The sequence below is a fragment of the Dromiciops gliroides genome, chromosome 1 (assembly GCF_019393635.1).
Source record: "Dromiciops gliroides isolate mDroGli1 chromosome 1, mDroGli1.pri, whole genome shotgun sequence".
In the NCBI taxonomy this organism is placed as follows: domain Eukaryota; kingdom Metazoa; phylum Chordata; class Mammalia; order Microbiotheria; family Microbiotheriidae; genus Dromiciops; species Dromiciops gliroides.
This window is the reverse complement of record NC_057861.1, coordinates 656597875-656621363: the sequence shown is the minus strand read 5'-3', so window position 1 is coordinate 656621363 and position 23489 is coordinate 656597875. Positions and strand designations below refer to the sequence as shown.

The 23489-nt window shown below is 39.7% G+C and overlaps 1 protein-coding gene across 1 annotated transcript; it reads left to right on the top strand.

Moving 5' to 3' along the window:
• The first annotated feature begins 349 nt into the window (after window positions 1–349).
• Window positions 350–18424, top strand: PLIN2 (perilipin 2). Its single transcript, XM_043979471.1, is given in 8 exon segments — window positions 350–515; window positions 3126–3177; window positions 3585–3780; window positions 5890–5972; window positions 11941–12226; window positions 13054–13235; window positions 16858–16992; window positions 17459–18424. Coding segments are annotated over 7 exon segments (1314 nt in total). The 5' UTR covers window positions 350–515; window positions 3126–3147; the 3' UTR covers window positions 17861–18424.
• Window positions 18425–23489: the final 5065 nt, after the last annotated feature.

The window sequence follows — 23489 nt, the reverse complement described above, 5'->3', positions numbered from 1 at the left end:
CTGGGGTCTCCTTCTTATCTTACAGATTCGAAAACTGAAACCCCGAGAAGTTTGGTGCGATTTGTGTAACACGAACTTCATTCATCGACTGTCGCCTCACGCATCACACGTAGCTTCTTTCACACCGCGTTAGTATTAAGGGTTGCTTTAGCCGTAAGCACTAAGGAGGCAAAGACCTCCTCTGCTTGACTACAGTTACCGACTCAAACTGGAGCGCAGGAAGGAATAAGGAAGACGGGGGAGGAGTGTCCGAGAATTTGTCCAATGACGTAAACGTCCAGCCTTGGGCATCACGTGCTGGGGAGGCGGCCCCCGGGAAGTCTCGCGAATACAGCGGGGGAGGGGCGTGGGAGCCGCCTGCGTGGGTGGGATTTCTGTACATATATTTAGCGGGCCGTGGGTCACTTAGTCTACGTTTAGGAGCGCGTCACCGTCTTGCTGGTCTGTGACACTCCGCAGCCCGTGACTCTTGTTTTGCCGGGTGCAGCCAGCCAGACGCCCCTTCCTAACTGTAGGTGAGTGCTGGGGAGAGCGTCCCGGCATGGTGGCGAGCGTCAGGTTCAAGGACAGTTAGCCGGGCGGTCTCCGAGGAGCCTTTGGGAGCTGGAGGTTCCACTAGCTGCGTTCCGAGTCACGCGGGGCTGCCCAGAACCAGTTTGTGGCAGCGGCGGCTTGGGGAAGCAGGGGTGGGGAAGGGAGGGGTAGGATTTCTCGGAACATTAGTAGTAGGGTACGTTCTGGGCACCTTGGGGGAAGGCTGCTGTATGTCTCATTTTGGTGTGGGTGGTGGTGGGGTGGTTCTCGATGTGTCTGAGCTCGGGTGGCTGCTGGAGTTCGAGTGATTGTGTTGATTGCTATGCCAATTCTGCAAATCAGCTTACAGTGGCTATCAATCAACAAACAAGTACTGGACTCCTGTCTTGTGCTGGCATTGTACTCGGTTGATGGGAGTACCGTGATGGGAGGTAGAGTATAAAAAAGGAAGCAATCCTTACTGGTTATGAGTTTATATTCTAATGGGGAGGGGGAAGGGTACATATTAAACTGTGTGAGTGTTGTGTGAGATACACATGAAAGGTACCCTCCATCGATCTGTATGTATATATTATACATATTAATGATCCTGATACTAGACACCTTCTTGATCCCTGTGTGTGTATATGTATATACCTTTGTAGATTGTATGTAATCTACATCATCACAGTATAAATTTCCAAAAATACTATACAAGTAGCTAGCTAACAAGATAGCTTGGAAGCGGCCACTAACATTACTGAATGGAGGAAAAAATGCAATTTTAAGAAAGGGGAGACCCCCACCAGTAGTCTAGGGTTTTTAAAGAGGATACGATGAAGTGGGTGGAGGCAGGCAGGGGGCTGTAGTTTTTCTTCCTTGGGTTGCTTAAAACGGGTTTCATTGACCATAGTTGGGAAACCTGGCTTGCCCTTGGCTGTCTTTGCAACCGAAAGTCTGCTTGTCTCGTGGCCTTTTGTTTCGAAAATTGCTCTAGTAAAATTAGTCATCACAAATCATTTTCATTCTTCCTGGAGAATTAGGGAGTTCTTACGCCTTGAAGTTGAGACTCCACCTTCTAAGAGAATGTTGGAGCAAAAGCTTTACCATGTTCTCCCACTGATATACTTTATATTGCATAAGGTAGGTGGAGATTTGGACACCACCTCAATTGTCATATATACATGCTTATTACTAGAAAATTAGATTAGCTAAATCTTAAGAAGGGTCCTGTATTCTATAAATTGAACCCTTAATTAAACTGAAAGGAGAGAGGAAGAGGTACTCTGGTACCTTGGGACATATCAACCAGTCAGTATGGGCATCTTTCCTTTCCAGGAAGAATGCATACTTAGTTCAGTTTTTTACTATTATAAATAACGTATGTGTCTAGATATTGGGGAGGAGCAGGGCAAACTGGTAGGCCAATGGAATGGAATATTTTATTATCGATTCTTAACTAATTTGAGTAAACATGGGAAAATAAGAAAATTGAGGATAATAAACAGAGTACAATGTGACTAATGGTAAAAAATACAGCAAAAAAACTAAGTCTACTCAGTAGGGGGAAACAACAAACTTGTTTATTGTTTATTATTTTTTTAAAAGAAGTCCAATTTTCTGCCTTTATTTTTGGGATCGAATCCCATATGTTTAAATGCTATTAATGAAAGTTTCAATCTGATGAAGACAGTACCTCTTTAAGATATAGCTAATGTGACTCTTTAGTACGTAGCAAGAGTATCTAATAACTAAGCTGGTGCCCAGACCTTTCTAGTAAACACAATCAAGACTCTTCAAAAACTTCAGTGGGATAGTAAAAAAAAATTCTATTTATATGTGCCTTCCTTTTTGAATATGCTAACTACTTCCTATTTGGTGTTTTTTTCACCCAGACCTATTTTCCCCATTGCTGTCACAGGTCAGATCAGTGACCTCTGGAGTTATCATGATAAATGAAATATTTTTTACAAACCTGATCTTAATATTCAGAAACAGATTATGTTCTAACCTGTTAAAATATCCAAGGATTTGATATACATCTGTCATTAGCCTTATGAGAATGATTTCACTCTCTCTTCCTACCAAGATTTCAGCGTATGTAGGCTTAAATTTTAAAGAATTATGTAAGAAACCTTGCTCACACCCCATATTCAATCAGTTGCCAAATCTTGTTGATTTCTATCTCAAATCTACAGCATCCCAATCTCCACTCACGTAGGCCCTAGTCTAATTTGTGCCTTTGACACAATTTGCATGGACTGTTGCAATCTCCTCTTACTTTGGTCTGCCTAAAATATATCGCACTCCAATCCATCTTCCAAATAATTGCCACTATTGTTTTCCCTAAAGTACAGGGCTGATTGTGACACTAGACCTACTTAGACATCCATGACTGCTTTCAGGATCAAGTATGCTGGCCCTCACCAGTCATCTTGCTTATTTCTCCTCACCTTGCACTTTGCAATTGCAATCCAGTCTTACTTGGTTCTGTGGGGAAAAACTGGGTTAAGCCAAGCTATATAGCTAAATGTTTGAGGATTGAAGGTTGCCTCTGAGCTTGATACTGAGCAGAAACCTGGTGTTTTAAAACAAATACTTCTTGTTTGCAGGTTCTGAAGATAAGACACTAAAATGGCTTCAGTAGCAATTGATCAACAACAGGTATTTTGAAAAAAATTCAATTCTATTATCAGATTTGGATTCTCTTTCCACCCCCTCCTTCCTTCCCATCCCCAAATACAGAAAGCAAGAAAAACAAAACCCCTGTTAAAAGTTATGTATAGTCAAGCAAAACCTCAAATTGGCCATGCCTCAAAAAAAAAAATCTCAATCTGTATTCTGAGCTCACCAGAGGTGGACAGCATATCTCATCATGAATCTGTAGAATTGTGTTGATCAGAGTTCCTAAAATCTTTCAAAGTTATTTGTCCTTAAAATACTGGACAACAGGTATGTTTTTGAGTAGGTTCTTTACTTCCTTCTTCCTCTTCTCCCCTCTCAACATTTCCCCCCCCCCCACCCCAGGAAGACTTAATCTTTTTTTTTTATCCTCCATTTTGGTTGCACAGAATGTGGTAACTAGAGTGGCCAACCTCCCCTTGGTGAGTTCAACTTATGATTTGGTGTCATCTGCTTACATCAGCACAAAAGATCACCATCCTTACCTCAAATCAGTGTGTGAGATAGCAGAGAAGGGAATGAAGACCCTCACTTCCGTGGCAGTAACCAGTGCTTTGCCCATCATTCAGAAACTAGAACCTCAAAGTAAGTCCTTGTATACTTAAGACTGTATTGGTTTCAGTGATCTAAGGAGGGAAGAGGGCAAGAAGTATGCTAAACAAGTCATCTTGGGCAATAATAATTTGACCTGCAAGTCCAGAATATATTGGAGATGACCATTGTTCCTTGTGTATTCCTGAGTTAGATGATTATTCTTATTATCAGGCCTCATGTAAAATTCTACATTGCCTAAGAAGCAGTCAAGAACTTTGGACTTAAGCAAGAGACTTAGATTCAGACTTGACCAATACAAACTAGCTGGATGACACCTCAGTTCTTTTACCTATATTTCAGGGTTAATACTTATAACACTACCCGCCACTGGATAGTTGGGAAGAAGTGCTTTGAAACTTTCAAGTGCTATAGAAAGGTGAGGTGTTTGGGGAGAGACAGGGTATAGACACATGTACACTGGAAGGTTTTCTTTGCTTTTAGTTTTTGTGTTTTTTAATCATTTCTTCTTCCTGGCTATTTTCTACCATTTTAACACTTCTTATTGTGCTCCCCACCATGAACTTGCAATTCACTCACACTGACCTCTTAGCTGACCTGTTGCCGTGTCTTGGCACGGGGTAGTCCCCCCCGTTCTTGGAATGGTCTCTCTCCAGCCTCATGACTCTTAGAGTCCCTTGGCTTCCCTTTGGGATTCAACTTAAACACCAGTGGTTCTAGGAAACCTTTCTTGTTCTATGTCCCCTACCCCCACACCCACCCCCAGCTGTGAAAGCATTTCCTCAAGGTGCCTTCCATCTACTCTGTAATTTCTGTATTAGAGGTTTATAACACATGTGTACAGCACACATATGTGGTTATATGTATATACATATGTGCACGTGCATGATTTATTACAATGCTGTGTGCACATCTGCACTGTTTTATATGTACATGTATGTGTCTGTGTGTATGTATCCCCATTTTCTCTATTAGAAGCTCTTTGAGGGTAGGGGACCTGGGTTTTTTATTGCTTTGATCCTTTTTAAATTTTTGATATCTCAATCTCAAGAATTTAAACATAGTTCCTGGCACAAAACACTTAATAAATGCTTAGGTGTTTTTTTAAATTAAAATAATTATTGCTGGGGCAGCTAGGTGGCGCAGTGAATAGAGCACCAGCCCTGGAGTCAGGAGTACCTGAGTTCAATCCAGCCTCAGACACTTACACTTACTAGCTGTGTGACCCTGGGCAAGTCACTTAACCCCAATTGCCCTCACTTAAAAAAAATTATTGCTATTAGGCTGTTTAAATACAGTATAAAACAGACTTAGGAAAAACCTGGATTTTGAGACTGGTTAAGTATAAGATTACTTCAGCTGGAACCCTTGGCTTAACTTGAGGATAAAAACTTGTAATAAAAACTTGTAATCATCTGTAAGGCAGGATACTTAATGAAGCCTTAATATTAATCTTTAGCCTACTCTGCCTATTTACTTTTCTACTTTTTCTTTTCTTTTTTTATAGTAGGAATGAAGAAGAGGAAGGACACATATAGGAAAGAGAAGGAGCAGTTAGAGAGGCAGGACAACCAGGATTGTGTAGAATCACAGAAATTTTAAAGTTTCTTTCTTTCTTTTTTTTTTTTTTTGGGCGGGGCAATTGGGGTTACGTTGACCTTGCCCGGGGTCACACAGCTAGTAAGTGTCAAGTGTCTGAGGCCAGATTTGAATTCAGGTCCCCCTGAATCCAAGGCTGGTGCTTTATCCACTGCACCACTAGCTGCCTCACCCCCTGTTTTTCTTGGTAATAAGCTATCATTATTTCCTGGCTGATAGACCCAGATGTAAACTTGGTGTCTGTGGTTGATTGTGATGGTCAGGGGGAACAAAGCTCATAAAAACTCAATTCTAGCAAGTTGTTGGATGAAAGTTAAAAGACCACTTAATTGGGGCAGCTAGGTGGCACAGTGTTAAGGATAGAGCACTGGCCCTGGATTCAGGAGGACTTGAGTTCAAATCCAGCCTCAGACACTTGACACTAGCTGTGTGACCCTGGGCAAGTCACTTAACCCCAATTGCCCCTGCAAAAAAAAAAAAATCAACTTAATTGGTTTTCCCTTTGCATCTCAACACTGTCTCTTTATTAACTCTTCCATCTAGTTGCAGTTGCCAACAACTATGCTTGCCTAGGATTGGATAGAATTGAGAAAAACTGCCCATTTTGAACCAGCCCAACAAATAAGGTAAGCTCCTCAAGGATAGGTGGATAGGCTTTCTTATCTTTTTGTCAAGTCTTTGTAGGGTGACTAGGGCAGAGAGAGGCAGACTGGACACTGCTTCGCTCTTTCTTCCTCTTGATGTGGATATGAGTTCCCCCACTTTGAGGATGAATTTCAGAACCTATATGTCCTTGGAGACTTCTAACAGTTACATTGTCCCCTCTCACAGCAGGGCAAGGCCCACGTACCACCACGTCCTCGATGATATCTCTGACAAAATTGGTGTTCTTGTTCAAGCACTGTAATGGTGCTTGGAGTTGTAGTAAGTGTTGTAGTTTCAGGATCTTAGTAACTTTGTGGTCCTTATTGAGGCCTAGTGCAATGAGATAGTGCATGACTGTGCCTCCTGTGATACTTAGAGGCTAATGGTTACAACAGCAGAAGAAACCAAGGGAGCATTAAATTCTGGGCTAAGGGTTCTCTTAAAAACAAAACAAAACAAACCCCTGATATTTAAATGCTTATGTAACTTCAAATATGTTAATTACAAGTCAATTGGTGGCTACTTTAAAATTTACTTTTTGTTCAACAATATGGAAAATAATGGATTTAAGGGGAAATCATCAAAAAAAGAAGGAGAACTAAGCAACTTTCCTAAAAAGAACAGAAGATAGTCATTCCCTTATTTAAAAACAAAACAAAACACAAGTAACAAACTTTCTTATGTGTTTTTGTTCCATTTGTCCCAAAAGAACAATAAATAGTAATATAAATAGTAAATATAATGCCTTAAATAGGAATCTCACATCCATAGTGACTAAAACTATCACTGAAGAAAGTGTGGCATACTATAGGACTAGTGTGTGCAAGGCCCTGCCACTTTTTTTATATGACTGTGAATATTATTTGTGTATTATTGCTGTATAGGAGATTGTAGTTAGATTAGAAACTGGGCTCCACTACTGAATTGCTCAAATCACTTAGAAAATCTGTTTACTGTCTAGTTCTGTTTCCTCTAAAACAAAGCGGTAGCAGCACAAAGATAAACTCTAAGGTCCCCTTCCCATTTTATTTAAAAAAAATTTTTTATTATTATTTTTTGTGTGTGAGGCAATTGGGGTTAAGTGACTTGCCCAGAGTCACACAGCTAGTGTCAAGTGTCTGAGGTCAGATTTGAACTCAGGTCCTCCTGAATCCAGGGCCGGTGCTTTATCTACTGTGTCACCTAGCTGCTCCTTCCTTCCCATTTATTTTTAATTTTATGATCTTTCATATGAGCTTCTTACTTGAACAATCTGTACCTTAATTTAAAAAAATTGTTGTGAACTTGACACATGTTTGCATTTCCTTATACAAAGGACAGAAAAGGATTGCACATGACACCATACATTTACTTGGGTATTCCCATTGCTGCTGTCCTTATGAATGTCCTTTTGTACTCTCTTGTCTTTGATATTTATATCCTTATCATCTCACTCACAAATCAAAAGTAAAAGCCCTCCCTTTAAGTATACAAATCTACACATTAGCCAAGTCAAAATGTATAGTCCTAATAATTTTAGCATCAGTTGATCAATATATTTTAGTGTCTTCTAAACTAAATAAACATCTTGAGACCCAGATGTATTTGCCGTTTTTAGACTAATTATCCTTCTGACACTCCCTTTAAAGAAATCCTATAACCAGGTGACCTCTCTGTGTGCAGCTCTCTGAGGTGCACAAATGTACCAAGTACTTCTTAACAGTAGAATGAGATAGGTTTTCCGGGGTCAAAAAGCAAAGAAAAACAAAATCCCAAACCTATTAGGCAAGGGCATAGTGTATTTCTCAGAAGTCTCCTCAGGATGCCAAAACAGAAGCCATCACTTCCTGATTTTGCTGCCAAATGAAGTACAATGATATCCTCCTCACATGGTCACTTCCCTGACAACCTCTATAATCTAGAACCTGGAACTTAGCAATAAATGAGAAACCTCAGAACAGGCAAAAGAGATCACAAAGTTTGTGTAGGGGACACTTGTGCCTTCTGTACCCAGATCACTCAAATCCTTACTAAAAGCTCATTTATCATTTTGGATCTTCTGGACGTGGCTGTTTGGCTTCCTATACTTTAAAGGTGATGGATCAGAAAGGACCAATACAACCCTGTGAAAAGAAAACTCACAAGGAAGGGTGATAGAAAATATCAAAAGCATACTGTAAGGGGCAGCTGACCTGTACTCATTGCCTTTGCACTCTCACCACCACAAATCCTTTAGCACCTTTGAATCTAGATTCTAGAAGTTTACCAATGTATTAATGCAGCTTTTTTACAAAGTCACTTATTAGTATTAAATACATTTTTTTCTTTCGTCTTCCTTAACCTTGATGGTAAGACATCTAGAACCACCTTTCCTTTGTCTTCTTAAACTTTGGAGAAGGAGTCTCTGCTTGGCCCAGCATGGCCACTCTGTTTTTCTCAACCTAATTATTGTAATTGACCCTGAAGTCAAAGGTATCTAAGCTAGTTAAATTCTTCTCCTCCCAGCTGGAAAAATCACCAGCTTTCTTCAATAGCCTTTAAGGTGATTAATGGATTCAAAGTTGCCTTAAGTGTTTTGTTTTGTTTTTTTTTTGCTAAAAGCTCATCTGCTCTTGGCCTTTGAATGACTAAATGTGTTAAACAAAACTGGGTTCCTTCCTTGGAGGTCTCTTTGTTTCTAGTATAAATCCCTTGTGGGGGAAATTTTAAAAAAAAAAAAGCAATATTTATTATTTATTTAAAAAAATAACCATAAGATAATAGAACAAAATAAAGTTTTGGGTTTTTTTAATAGCACATGATCAGTTATGGCACTGAGTCAATGTCCTAGGTTTTGCATATTGTTGCATCTTGTACAGGCCTATTCAAAGTATATAAAACAAAATTGAAGAGATTGGACCTCCCATAGAAACTGATTTATAGATAAAGCACTGGCCTTGGATTCAGGAGGACCTGAGTTCAAATCCAGCCTCAAACACTTGACACTTACTAGCTGTCTGACCCTGGGCAAGTCACTTGACCTTCATTGCCCTGCAAAAAAAAAAAAAAAACCCAAACTGATTTATAATGGGTTTTGGCCTCTATATTTTTGTCTCTGACCACTAGCTTAGTGATCACTTGGATTTTTACACCTTGATTCCTATGAGTAGAGATACTTTTATCTGAATGTAAAGAATTAATTGTTATTTGAGGTTTTTATGCTTTGGGCGTGCACTGGTCTGGGGCTCTGCTTGTAGCTGTTGCCAGGGCTCTGGCACCTCACGTCATCACTATTCGCTGATGCCTACATGGGCCAGGCAAATTTATGATTGGAAGCCTAGTGAGGGCAGTCATGTGACTGTCAGAGCGGCCATCCCATTGGCTGGGACTGTGTGGGGGTTTTTCTAGGTTTTGGGGGAAAATTGGGCATTCTAGGTGGAAGCTGGAAAGCAACAGGCTTTCTGCTGCGTATTTTCAGCTGATTCCTGGGCGGTGGTATTTTTTCAGGTATTATAATTTCCCTTTCCTCATTTTATTTCCTTTCCCTTGATCCTACTGATCCTGTTTGTGGTTTTTTTTAAGTTCGTTCTTGTTAAAATAAATCTTGTTCTGTTTTGAGGGAGGCTGCCGGTCTCCTTCCTTGCCCCAGTATTGTGGTGAGCCGCTTAGCTAGCACTCCCCAATTAAAAATTGGTCCCCACATGATTTATCATACAGTAATGTACTATTGACCAAATTGTTTGTCTCTGAGCTTTTCAAAGGCCAGTCAAACTTTTTCAGAGGGCCAGTGCAGGCACTTGGCTTGTGGGATAATTTATACATCTTAGCTTCTGGAAGTAGGAAGAGCTGGGAACATATACTCTTTTTTTTTTTTTTTTTAGGGTAATGAGGGTTAAGTGACTTGCCCAGGATCACACAGCTAGTAAGTGTCTGAGGCTGGATTTGAACTCATGTCTTCCTGAATCCAGGGCCAGTGCTTTATACACTGCACTGCCTAGCTGCCCCATGGGACACGATACTCTTAATGGTTTACATAGACAAATTCCCCATCAGAATGTCATATGAAGACATGATATATAATAGACTTGAGTTCAAGTCTAGCCTCTGCAACATGCTGACTGGGTGACTCTAGATAGTTCGCTTGGTCTTAGCAACTTGACAATGAGAATTTAAGCTGTAGAATGCTTGCTGAGGTGCACTCGTAGAAAGGGTTCCTTACAGGGAGTTCCTTGTGTTAATAGAACTGCAAATCTCAACCAGAAAATAATTCATAAACCTTACAAGTATCATAAATGTTTGCCAGTGGCACCTTTGTTTATTGGTTTTGTTGTTTTAGAACATAACCTGCAGGAGGAGTCCCCATAGCCTGTGTTATGAGAATGCTTGCACCAATGAAGATCACAACCCCTCTCAACTTTAAATGAATTGGAATTTTGGTATATAGGCTCTCATTGGACATGGGTTTGAATGAAGCTTGTTGAGCTTTTGTTTTTGTCAGTCATCTCAGTGACTCTGTGATCACATTTAGGATTTTCTTGGCAAAGATACTGCAGTGGTTTGCCATCTTCTTTTCCAGCTCATTTTTACAGATGAGGCACTCAGGCAAAAAGGCTTAAGTGACTTACTCAAGGTCATACAGCTAGTAAGTATCTGAGGGCAAATTTGAGCTCAGGAAGATGGGGGTCTCCCTGACTTCAGGCCCAGCACCCTATCCACTGTGCCACCACCTAGTTGCCCCTTGTTGAGCTTGAGGGAATTTAATCTTTTGCCACTGATCGAGCTTAGGAGACAATGTCAACTCCATGCCATGAAACATCCAAGGAACACTTTATTCTCTAAATAATGGAGGCTGTTAAACATTTCTTCAATACCTGTTTTTACTATGGTGTCAAGTTGTGCTAGAGGCCAGTACTCTTTTTATCTCCCTGACATGGAGGGTAAAGGAGCTTCTTGGATTCTTCCTAGACAAGGGAGAAGGACAGGCCATCCTCTAGAACTATGGTCATATATCAAGACTAGTGTGGGGTTTTGTCCATGGGCATAAGAGGAGGAGGAGCATATTCTGGACTTCAGAATGGAGCTTCTTAACCTTTCTTGTTCCTGGGGAAGCAAAGGGGAAAATAATTTATTTAGCACATATTATGTGCAAAGCACTGTACAAATATTATCTCATTTGTTCCCCAGAACATCTCTGGGGGGGGAGGTGCTAGTATCCCCATTTTACAGTTGAAGAAACTGAGGCCAACCAGTTAAATGACTTGCTTAGGGTCACAAAGCTAGTGTCAGGTTGGATTTGAATTTAGGTGTTCCAGATTCCAGGCCCAGTGCCATCCACTGTGTCACCTAGATGCCTCCCTTTGGCATTTCTGAAGCTTATAAATACCTTCTCAAATGTTTTTAGATGGATAAAATGAAATAAAAAGGATACAGTTATATTGAAATATAGTTTTCAAAATAAAAAAAATTCTTAAGTTTTTATTTCCATTTCCAAATTTTTTCTCCCCCTGTTTGTCTCCCATCTATTGAGAAGGCAAGAAATAAATCACCCATTATGCATATGAAATCATGCAAAACATATCAAAATATATTTTTTTAAAAGTTCATGGACCCCAGGTTAAGAGCCCTGGCTAAAGAGCTAGCAGATTTTTCTCTAGGCCTGATTGTAGGCCTGTCACCTACAAGGAGAGTCATAAATTAGATCTCACTTTACTCTCTCTAAGAATCTAACTGAGGAGGCAGCTAAGTGGCTCAGAGGATAAAGCACCAGCCCTTCAAATCCGGCCTCAGACACTTGACACTTACTAGCTGTGTGACCCTGGGCAAGTCACTTAACCCCATTGGCCTGTTAAAAAAAAAAAAGAATCTAACTGAAATTTGTTTGTTCATAGTCTCAGTGCCCTCCAGTCTGCCAGTCCTTTTCTGGCCTCCCTTTTCCTACTTGGAGAAGAAACATCTTCACCCTGAAGTCATATGACTCTCCTCTTCTTCTAGGTTGTTGCCAATGCCAAGGGTGCGGTATTTGGTGCAAAGGATGCCGTGACGACAACCGTGACCAGCGCCAAGGATTCTGTGACTCACACTATTAATGGGGTTGTGGGCAGAACTAAAGGAGCAGTTAATGGCAGTGTGGAAATGACCAAGTCTGTAGTGAATGGAAGTATCAACACTGTCTTGGGAAGTCGAATGGTACAGATGGTGAGCAGTGGAGTTGAAAATGCTCTTAGCAAGTCAGAGCTGCTTATGGATCAGTATCTTCCGCTCACTGAAGAGGAGCTAGGTAAGATCAGGTTTTTTTTTTTTTTTGTGGGGCAATGAGGGTTAAGTGACTTGCCCAGGGTCACACAGCTAGTAAGTTTCAAGTGTCTGAGACCGGATTTGAACTCAGGTCTTTCTGAATCCAGGGCCCGTGCTTTATCTGCTGTGCCACCTAGCTGCCCCAAGATTAGCTTTCGTTGGTACCACCTTTAGAGAAGCTTCTTTTAAAAGTTTTGCATGATTTTAGAACTCCAAATTGTACAAATAAATATAGAGTTAAATTGGGGGGGAGCAGTAGGAGTGGAATAGGAATGGACTATCATTCCTATGAATTACAAAATAGTATAACTAAACTAATTATTAGTGTAGTGAGTCAACTAGAGGGTCCATTAAATAGAGTACTGAGTCAAGACCTGACATGAGTTCCAGTTTGACCTCAGACACTTTCTAGCTGTATGACCTTGGGCAAATCACTTACTGTGACTTGGGCAACCATGGGCAGTCACTCTGTTTTGCCTCAGTTTTCCCAACTATAAATGAGGATAACACCTATCTTGAATAGGTTGTTGTGAGTGTCAAGTGAGGTAATATTTGTAATATACTTAGCATACAGTGCTGGGCACATAGTAGGTTCTTTATAAATGCTAGCTTTTATTATTGTAACGGAGTTGAAGAACTTGGGTTCAGTTCCCAGGCCTTCATTTAACTCCTGAACTTGTTTTATTTATCTCTAAAATGAGGGCATTCAACTACATCTGTGATCTTAAATATACACAGATCTTGCAAACTGACAATGAAACTAATTCAGACTCTTCTTCTCGCCCCTTCACCACTCATCTCTAATTTCAGAAAAAGAAGCAAAGAAAGTTGAAGGGTTTGATGTGGTTCAGAAACCAAGTTACTATGTTCGTTTGGGATCTTTATCCACCAAACTCCGCTCACGTGCCTACCAGCAGGCCTTAAGCAGGGTTAATGAAGCCAAACACAAAGGCCAAGAGACCATTTCTCAGCTGCATTCCACTTTGAATCTGGTAAAAACCTTCTTTAATAAGTTCACTGGCTGTGATGAATAAAATTAGTTGGGGGGTTGGGGTAGGATGGGAGTACTTCCATGAGTAACTTCATTTTTAACTGTGAGAATATTATTACCAGGGCCCCCACCCCCCACCCCCACCCCATGAGATAGCATGGGTTGACCTTTCTAAGGGCAATCCAGTGTCTGGAAGTTACCTCATAAAACCTCTCTTTGCTAACCTCTAAAAGACTTTAATAAATGCTTAATGCCTAAACTGTTGCTGAAGCTTCTAATTTATAAGTAAATCCTAGCTAGCTTTCCACACACTAGGGACAGGAATAAGGTGACCACACATATAGTTTTACTCCTCACATAACCCTGTTGATTCTAGGATCAAATATGAAATTTCTCTTGTATTTAAAGCACTTGACAATCTGGCTCCAACCTAGCATTGCCCTTATTACATAGTTCATTCCCCTTTACGTACTGCAGTCCAATCACGCTTAGCCAATTTGTAGTTTTTCATTCAACCATGTTGCATCTGCATGCCTCTGTGTGGGCAGTCTACTTCCCCCAACCCATCTGTTCATTGTATATTTATAGGTCTCTATCCATTATGCCACCTAGCTGCCTCCCTCTTTATTCCTCTTAGAATCTTCATCTCTTGCAAAACTGTGCAAATGCTGCTAACTCCTTCCCTTTCTCCCTGTGTTACTGTTATTATGTAACTTTTATAAACACAGGAATTGTGGGGTTTTGTGTTTTGTCTTGGTATTCTGAAAGGCTAACACACAAGTACTACTTAAATACTTATTGATTATTGGAAAAACCTAATTGCATTCAAATCAGACTGTTGGGAAGAATTTAGGAATAGATGTATACCTCCACCTTGTTACTTTATTTTCTATTAGACAAGCAAACTCCACTGTAAAAAATGGTTAAATTTCAAAATTAATGTGAGTTTTTGGCAGTTCACTTCATTTCTTAGCAAGCTATAAATCCTGCTTGCATTCTCAGGACAGGCCACAATAGCTTCTTATTTAATTCATAATTCAGCTGAACCATTAACAGGCTTAGTTTTACCTGGATCCCTGGCAACTAGATGCCTGGGAGTCAGAAAATGCTTCCTCTCCCTAACCCCTTACATAAAGATGGGCTCATGATGAAATTGATCCAGGTGGGGGTTTTGATGCATAAAGGAAGGTGGGAAGATACCATTCTCTGAAAGTCCCCAGGTTATTTGCTTTTTAAAAGAAAGCTAATCCAATAAATAAATAATAAACAAACAAATAAAACCAGAATGAGGAAAAGGTGCTTGAGCAGGTTACTCTAAAAGGTAGGCTAACCCATGTAGGGTGGAGCAGACTTCCAAAACTGCTGCTACTCTTTCAAAACTTTATTGCTACCTTTTGCTACCATACCTCTGCCCCTCTACTCCTTCCAGATTGAATCCTTTCTACAGAGCAAAGCTCTTTAGCAACAATATCCACTATAGTAACCGCATCTGATGATGATGTAGATATTCTTTTCTTTTGAACAGCCTACTTCTCTGCTGGGAGAAGGAAAGTATTTATGTTTCATTATCTCTTTTTTGTCTTGTTTTTGGTGAGGCAATTGGGGTTAAGTGACTTACCTAGGGTCACACAGCTAGTACATGTCAAGTGTCTGAGGCCAGGTTTGAACTCAGGTCTTCCTGACTCCAGGGCCGGTGCTCTATCCACTCTGCCACCTAGCTGCCCCTTCATTATCTCTTATTATCTGAGAACTTATTTTTTTTCTACTTAGTCAAGAATTTAACTTAATTCTACTGATCATTTAATTTACACTATTACAGGGCATTGTATGCATAGCTACCCCCGGTAATATCTTATTACACAATAATATTTTATTACATTCAGTCATTCCCCAAGCAGTGGGCATCCGCTTGGTTTCTTATCCTTTGCTACCATTGAATGGTCTGGATATTTTGGACCTTTGTTTTGGTTTTTGGTTACTTTAGGTTAAGCCCAGTAGCAGGACTGCTGATCAAAAAGGATAGGAATAAGCCATTTCCCTATATAATAATTCCAGAATGGTTGGGCCATTTAATAGATCTAATCACGGTACATCAAGTGCTTGTCTTCCCACAGTATTTTTTTTTTAATTTTTGTTTTTGTGATGATTATATGTGGTCTGTAGCAAAACTTCAATCATCTTAATTTTCTTTTTTCTTTTTTTAACTGCTAGCAATTTGTAGCATATCTGTAAATGGTCACTTATCGTTTAACTCATCTTTTAAGAACTTCTCATATCATTTGACTACTTTTACTATTGGAAAATGGCTCATGGTGTTACATATTTTAGCTAATCAGGTTTTTTGGTATAATTGGTACTTATGCCATGTAAAGTGACAACTTGCCCTTGTTCCATGCCAGTTGGAACAAATAGCTATGGGCTAGATTGGAATACATTTTTTTTAATCTGAGTTAATGTGGGGGTTTTTTTTGGGGGGGCAGGGCAGAGGGGGTTAAGTGACTTGCCCAGGGTCACACAGCTAGTAAGTGTCAAGTATCTGAGCTCGGATTTGAACTCAGGTCCTCCTGAATCCAGGGCAGGTGCTTTATTCACTGTACCACCTAGCTGCTCCCCTGAGTTAATGTTGAACAAATATGTTGGTAATCAATGTTTTAGGTGGTATTTTCCTTAAAACATATATACCAGGGGCAGCTAGGTGGTGCAGTGGATGAAGCACCAGCCCTGGATTCAGGAGGACCTGAATTCAAATCCAGCCTCAGATACTTGACACTAGCTGTGTGACCCTGGGCAAGTTACTTGACCCTCATTTCCCCAAAGGAAAAAAACAAAACAAAACAAAAAAACTCCATACATACCAAATTGTGACCCACTCTAACCAAGCTTAAATTTAAACTGGAACAGGGAGCATTATGAACTCTGATGATTCATATGAAAACTATTCTAGATCAACTTGTAACCCTTTAAAGTTTACTTCTATATCCTTTTTAATTTGTCTGCTAATAGCTTTTTTGTGCCTCTATCTGATATCTGTAGACAGTGGTGGTAACTTTTATGGATTATTATCTCACTGCTAAATTATATTAGTGAAATACTTTGGAGTGCCTCAGAAGATAGGTAGGAGGAAGCATAGTTTAGCAGAAAGAGAACTGGACTGGAAATCAATCCTGCCTGTCTATAAAATTCTTCTATTCTCTAGTCCTCAACTTCATCACAGAGTGGGTTAGACTAGACTTCTAAGGTTTCTTAAGTAACACTAAAATATGTAATATCCTTTAATTAGAAAATCACTCTATTTTTTTCCTAGATTACATGAGATTTCATAATCCCTCCTTAACCCTCCCTCCCCTCAAAAAACCCCCAAAGAAACTAAATTTAAAAGACTGGATTGACTAACCTTTTATATAAGCCCCTAAAATTTATTGAACTTCTCCCATCTCTTCCCCCATATCTCCTTCCCTTCTGTGTGTACATTCACATGCATGCACAGATCTAAATCTTGGGTATAAACTTTGATTTTTAAAATTTGTAAGCATAATGCCTGACCTCTTAGTTTGTAGATTCCTGAATTCATTATAGTCCTGTTTCTACTCTAATTTGTCTGTTTCCATTCCTATGCAATATAGATAGAGTTTGCCAGGAAGAATGTTAATAATGCCAACCAAAAACTACAGGATGCTCAGGATAAGCTGTATCTCTCATGGCTGGAATGGAAGAGGAGTATAGGCCATGATGACACTGACGAATCCCACTGTGCTGAGGTAAATGATAACTTGGTGTAAAACAAAGATGTTATATTCGTTAGAAAATTCCTGAGTAAATAATATAATTCATATAATCTAATTTCTCTGTATCCCTTTCTGAAGTTTTGTGTACTAAAGTTTGTTTTGTTTTGTTTTTTTTGACAAATTTTATTGAAAAATACCAGCTGCCACTTTGGAGTTTCTTCCTTAGTTTTGGTCTTCTGTACATATAAGATAATAGTTATATAGGTCCAACAGCTAACTTTTTGCTCATTTCCATTCCTCCGTGGATGGTTGCCTCCCATTGTTAACGAGGAACTCCAGGTGTTCTTTATATAATACATATTCATATGTATTCCTTAAAATATATATTATATCATTCTCATATGTCTCCAAAGAACGAAATGATCCATAGCAGATTAAGTTGAACTGTTTTCTCTCTCTCTTTTTTCTCTCTCTCCCTCCCTGCTCCACCCTCCCCTAGCATATTGAATCCCGTACTCTGGCAATAGCTCGGAACCTGACACAGCAGCTCCAGACTACCTGCCTTACTCTTATGTCCAGTATCCAGGGACTACCCCAGAATATTCAAGACCAAGCGCACCATGTTGGGTCCATGGCTGGTGAAGTCTACTCAGTATTTCGCAATGCCACATCCTTTAAGGAAGTATCAGATGGTCTCCTTGGTTCCAGCAAAGGGCAGCTGCAGAAAATGAAGGAGTCTTTAGATGATGTGATGGATTATCTTGTTAACAACACTCCTCTCAACTGGCTGGTAGGTCCCTTTTATCCTCAGCTGGCTGAGTCTCGGATTGCTGAGCACCACAGTGAAAGGCAAGGGGCATCCAGCTTTGAGGACAAACAGCTTGAACGCAGCACGGCTTGACTTTTGATGTGATGTTATGTTCTTCTGCCAGCCAGCTACTATGACTCTTCTAAGTTAAAAGTATCGTGCAGCAAATAATTCAAAATTGGGGAAGGGTAGAGCTAATGAACACCATCCTTTCTCAGTTCTAGAGAATACTCAGCCTTAAACTTACTGAAGACTGAGATAATGGATTTTAAATCTTAAATGTTTTTGGCTGCTCACTGTAGAGAATTTCCATTGCTCCTCTGGCTAGCTGTCAAGTTCTGTCTTTGATAGGCAAAAATGGGAGACCTGGGTATCAGAGCTTGACTAGAACTTACTAAACAGTGCAACTTTGAGTATTTGCTGGGGCTACAAGTAGCCCTACAGTCTATTCTGGCTAAGCAACTGTATTAAATAAACCTTCCTAAAAGGCTATTGCCAAAACTAGTATACTTGTTTGGGGCCCTTTTCAGATTGGGGTTTCTTACTATTTCTCTCCTTTCCCCCTTCTAGTTATGAGTGCTTTGACAATTTTATTTTGACCTTAAAATTTTTTTTGTTCTAAATAATATTGATAATAAAAAGTTTCTTACTAGTATATATCCTCAGATTCATGCTGTTTGTTCGAGATGCTTCGTGTCTGGCCTTCCGTAAAGGCTTATCGAATTTGTTCTTGTGCACATAACTATTAAGGCATGAAGCTGGTTGGTTAAATTATGGGAAGGCTGCGTATTCAAAAACTACTTTAAAAACGGAAGGTAGAAAACATTTCAAATGTAGCTTATGGCTAAAGAACACTGGCCCTGTAACTGCTTCCTGGTGGACTGCTCAGTATGTTAGGCGTTTTTTTTTCTTTTGATTTATGGGATGGGAGCAGCTAGGTGGCGCAGTGGATAGAGCACCGGCCCTGGAGTCAGGAGTGCCTGAGTTGAAATCTGGCCTCAGACACTTAACACTTACTAGCTGTGTGACCCTGGGCAAGTCACTTAACCCCAACTGCCTCACTTAAAAAAAAAAAATATGGGATGGACTCTTTGTGGTTAATAAGTCAATTATTACTCATTTTTAGTTTCCTATTCAATAATATTCATTATTGCCTATTCATTATCTTCACCAGAAAACTAAAACCAACTTAGCTTTAATGGTGAGCTCTAGAAAAGATTGACTTTCTTCCTTGGAGAACTAAAATGTTTGCCCTTCTAGTTTTCACAGAATATTTTAGGAAGCAGTTGGCACTTTTTTTACTTTAAAAAGTGATTAATGCTGTGTAACCCTGGGCAAGTCACTTAACCCTTATTGCCCCACAAAACAAAACAAAACAAAAAACAAACAAAAAAGTGATTAATGAAAACTTTTTATGTAGAGAGGGCAGCATGGTATAATAGCAAGGAATTCTGAATGTGGGATCAAATCTGGGTTCAAATTCTATTCATGAGCCATGTAACTTTGGGTAAATCTCTACCTGTTTTCCTGACCCTAGAGGTAATAACAGCGATACCTTCCTCATTGACTTTTGTTGGAAAGATGAAGTGGAAAAGTTGGTTAAGAGCTTTAGTTTAGTTATACTAATATTTATTTTTTTACATTAATGCTTATTTAACTTTTTCATGAATATGGCAGAGTTGCCACTGTCTCCTATTCCTAGTAATCTTCCAAGATTTGTTTTTTTTTTCTTGTTTCAGGTGCATACCATGTCAAAATTCTGAAGGCTTTTATGGCCATTTTATGTCAGTGGGGTGAATGAATATCAAAGTGACCTCAAAATGTAGATAACAGTACCTCCCATGTCCCCATCTCCCCCAAAAAAGGAGAGATTTCTGAATTGGAGAGTTGGATTTAACATGAAACCTAAATTTGCCCCATTAACTCCTAACCTTCATCTGATGACTTCTGCTGGGCCCCAGATGAGGAAAATGATGCTCAGAAGGCAAGTTACTTCCCCATGGGCCCACATACAACTGGTAAATGGGGAGCAGGATTTGAACTTAGGTGTACTAACTCCCAAGTCTAACATTGTATCCACTATACCAGACCTTTTGAACACGAGGCTCGCATAGCAGCCCAAGATTCAAACGTTAAGGGTAGGGGGCAGGGGGGGGGGTGGAGCTAGGTGGCGCAGTGGATAAAGCACCAGCCCTGGATTCAGGAGGACCTGAGTTCAAATTTGACCTCAGACACTTGATACTTACTGGCTGTGTGACCCTGGGCAAGTCACTTAACAAACAAACAAAAAATATATATAATTGGGAAATATTTAATGAAACAAAAATACATTTGAACATAAATAATGTTGATATATGGTTTTCTAAGTCAATGTATGACTCTCAGGGGTTCTTTATGTACCATTTAATGGATAGTAGTTTGATACCACTGCATTACACCATGTTGCTTGTCAGAATAGTGCTGGACTTGGGGTCAGGAACATCTGGGTGATCCTGGCAAGTGACTTGGCTAAGCCTCTTTGCCCCTATAAAATGGGGCTAATAGTGTTATCCCTCACAGGTTTGTTAATAAGTACAAGTACATTTTAGCTAGCATAACCAGAATTCCAGGTCAGATTTCTAGAAGCAAAATAGAACACGAATTGATGTTCCAGGAATAAGATTGTCTTCTACTCTTAAGCCGTTTACATTCTACAGGGAAATAGATGTAAGAGAGCGAAGTAATGCACCATGTAATGTTGATAGTGGTACTAACTGGTCGATTGGGAAAGGCCTTTTGTAGGAAGTGGCACTTGAGCCAAACCTTGGAGTGTCTTTCTCCACCCCCACAGCAGAGGTGAAAAAACACCCTAAGCCATGGGGGATAACCCCAAAGGAGGCCATGGAAGCTGGTGGTCGAGCAGAATCTGATTAATAAAAGCAAATGAAATAGGTATTCCATGCCTGAGACGCGCAGACACATACAACACAGCTCTGAATTTGGCTTTAATGCTTAGGGCACTTAGGACAAGGTAAAACAATATATTATTCTTTATTTAAGTCTTCCTCTTTTAAAGAAAACATACAGGTGTCTAGTGATGAACATTTGACTTTTTTCTTAGTGGAAGGAACTTTTCATCTTGTATTAGTCTAGCAAATTAGAGACAAGACACATTGGAGCAAGAGTTCCTAACCTTTTTTGTATTGTGGACCTTTTGGCTGTCTGAAGCTTATGGATCCCTTGCCAGAGTGTTTTATAATTACAGTAGGATGACAAAGGCAACCAATTATATTAAAATAAAGATGTGATCCTTTTTCTCTTTCAAGTTCATCGGCCCCAGGTTAACCTCTGAGTTAGAACATACCCAGCACCATAGAGCACTTACAACTATGTCCTGAATGAACTCGTGATACCTGCCCAGAGCTGTTACTCAGTTTCTTCAAGGATTTGCGTTTGGAAGCAGGATTGGGTTTATGCTGTGTTTTTAGAGGCTAGAACTGAGAGCAAGTGGGGAGAAGATGGGAAAAGACATATTTTTGACTCTTATTTTCAGAGACTTATTGTCATGGCTGTCTTAAGAGTCGATGAGGGGCAGCTAGGTGGCGCAGTGGATAGAGCACCGGCCCTGGAGTCAGGAGTACCCGAGTTCAAATCTGGCCTCAGTCAGACATTTGACACTTATTAGCTGTGTGATCTTGGCAAGTCACTTAACCCCAATTGCCTCACCAAAAAAAAAAAAGAGTCAGTGAGTTCTTTGTCACTTAAGAGGTATTTTTAGCAAAGACTAGTTGGCCACTTTCTAGGACTTCATGGGATTTTTACCTTTGGGTTTGGTTTGACACTTCTAGATGATCCTTCTGAAGCAAAGATCATTGTGACTTCCGAAAAGAAAATTGCCTAACAGCTCTTATCATCTCAACTTAATCATTTGCCTACTGTGCATTAAACCTTCATCATGGTTTTCATGGCTTTGCTGTTCAAATAACTTTAGTTTTTCATTTTTTCTTGTAACTGCAGAACATGCTTTATATAAGCAGCAGACTAATCTGGCATTGGACAAGGGGAAAAGGACCAGAAATGAAGTTTGACTGTGCACTTGTTTCAAAGTATACAGTCATTGAGACTCCAGGCTCTCTTATTTACCTGGGATTCTTGTCATAAATCAGTGAAGGCTTTTAAGAAAGATCTGTGGGGCAGCTAGATGGTGCAGTGGATAAAGCACTGGCCCTGGATTCAGGAGTACCTGAGTTCAAATCTGGCCTCAGACACTTGACACTTACTAACTGTGTGACCCTGGGCAAGTCACTTAACCCCAGTTGCCTCACAAAAAAAAAAAAAAAGAAAGATCTGTTTGTCTTTGTCTCTGTCTGTCTATCTATCTATCTATATCTATCTATCTATCATCCAATCTTTCTATCTGTCTGGGTCAAGAGATAATATAGTTTGGGTACTTTCTAATTCTCTAAAGTAATGTACTTTCTAATGTTCTCGAAGAACCTGGAAAATTTAGGTTAATGTACAGATTCCAATATCCACTTTCTTAGGAGAACATTTACCAAGGTCAATGACAGTATGTTGATCAAATATGACAGTAAGTTGATCAAATCCCCCAGTAAAGATGAGTACCTGTGGTGCAAGTTAAGTACTTCATATTGGTTATAAATGCTTTAGCCACCAGGGAATCAGCATCATCATTTTTAAATAAAAGTTGACAAAGCTGGGTTTTATTTCACATGTTCTGAAAGGCAACTTTTTTTTTCGTGCATTTGGTGAGCCAGGAGAGCTTAAAAGATCGAACTAGTACTTCTTTTTAAATGACAAAAAAATGTAAACAAAAAAATCATATTTCAAATGATTAATCATTTCAGTTGTGTTCTACTTTTCATGACCCTATTTGGTATTTTCTTGGCAAAGAAATTGGAGTCATTTGCCATTTCTTTCTCCAGCTAATTTTTACAGATGAACTGAGGCAAACAGGGTTAAGTGACTTGCCCAGAGTCATACAGCTAAGTCAGTGTCTGAGGTCAGATTTGAATTCAGGAAGTATGGCTAATGAAAGCAGTCTTCCTGACTTTAGACCTGATGCTCTGCTACTTAGCTGCCCATTTGGAAGTTGAATGGAGATCCCAAAATTCTGTTCCCTAGGACTTCTGCCAAAAAAAAAAACCCAAACAAACCAAAACAGCACAGTGTGTCCCAAAAGTCTCAGTGCTTTCAGATATCCTGTATTTAGGGTGCACGTTAGTAGCTGAATATTTTATCTGCAAGGGAAATTCAATATGGTAGCTGTGGATTTCCTTATCCTAAAAAATGCATCCTTATGGCCTGCCAGAATGTTAACTTAATGTACCTCTGAGTCACTGAGTGCAACTTTTGGATATCATTAAAGTTAACCTTTTGAAAGAAGTTTGGTGAGTGTCTAACAATTAGAGTGATTTTAATTGCACTATAATTCATGGAAGCTACTACTCTCACCTTTTCCTAGTCTGATAATAAGTCTAAGTCACAGCATAAAGGAAGAAGCCTATATTTTCCCTATCACAGAATTACATACTCAATAATTGTGCCAAATTATCTGAATAAAGATTAAAAAGATGAGGGTCTGAGATTGGTAACTGGTGTTTTCATCTTTAACTTTTGAGCAAAAGACTAAACATACAGGTGTAGAAAATCCTGATGGCTTTCACAAAACTCACAAAATTATGGTTACTTAATGGTATATGTGTACATCAGCATGCTGCTA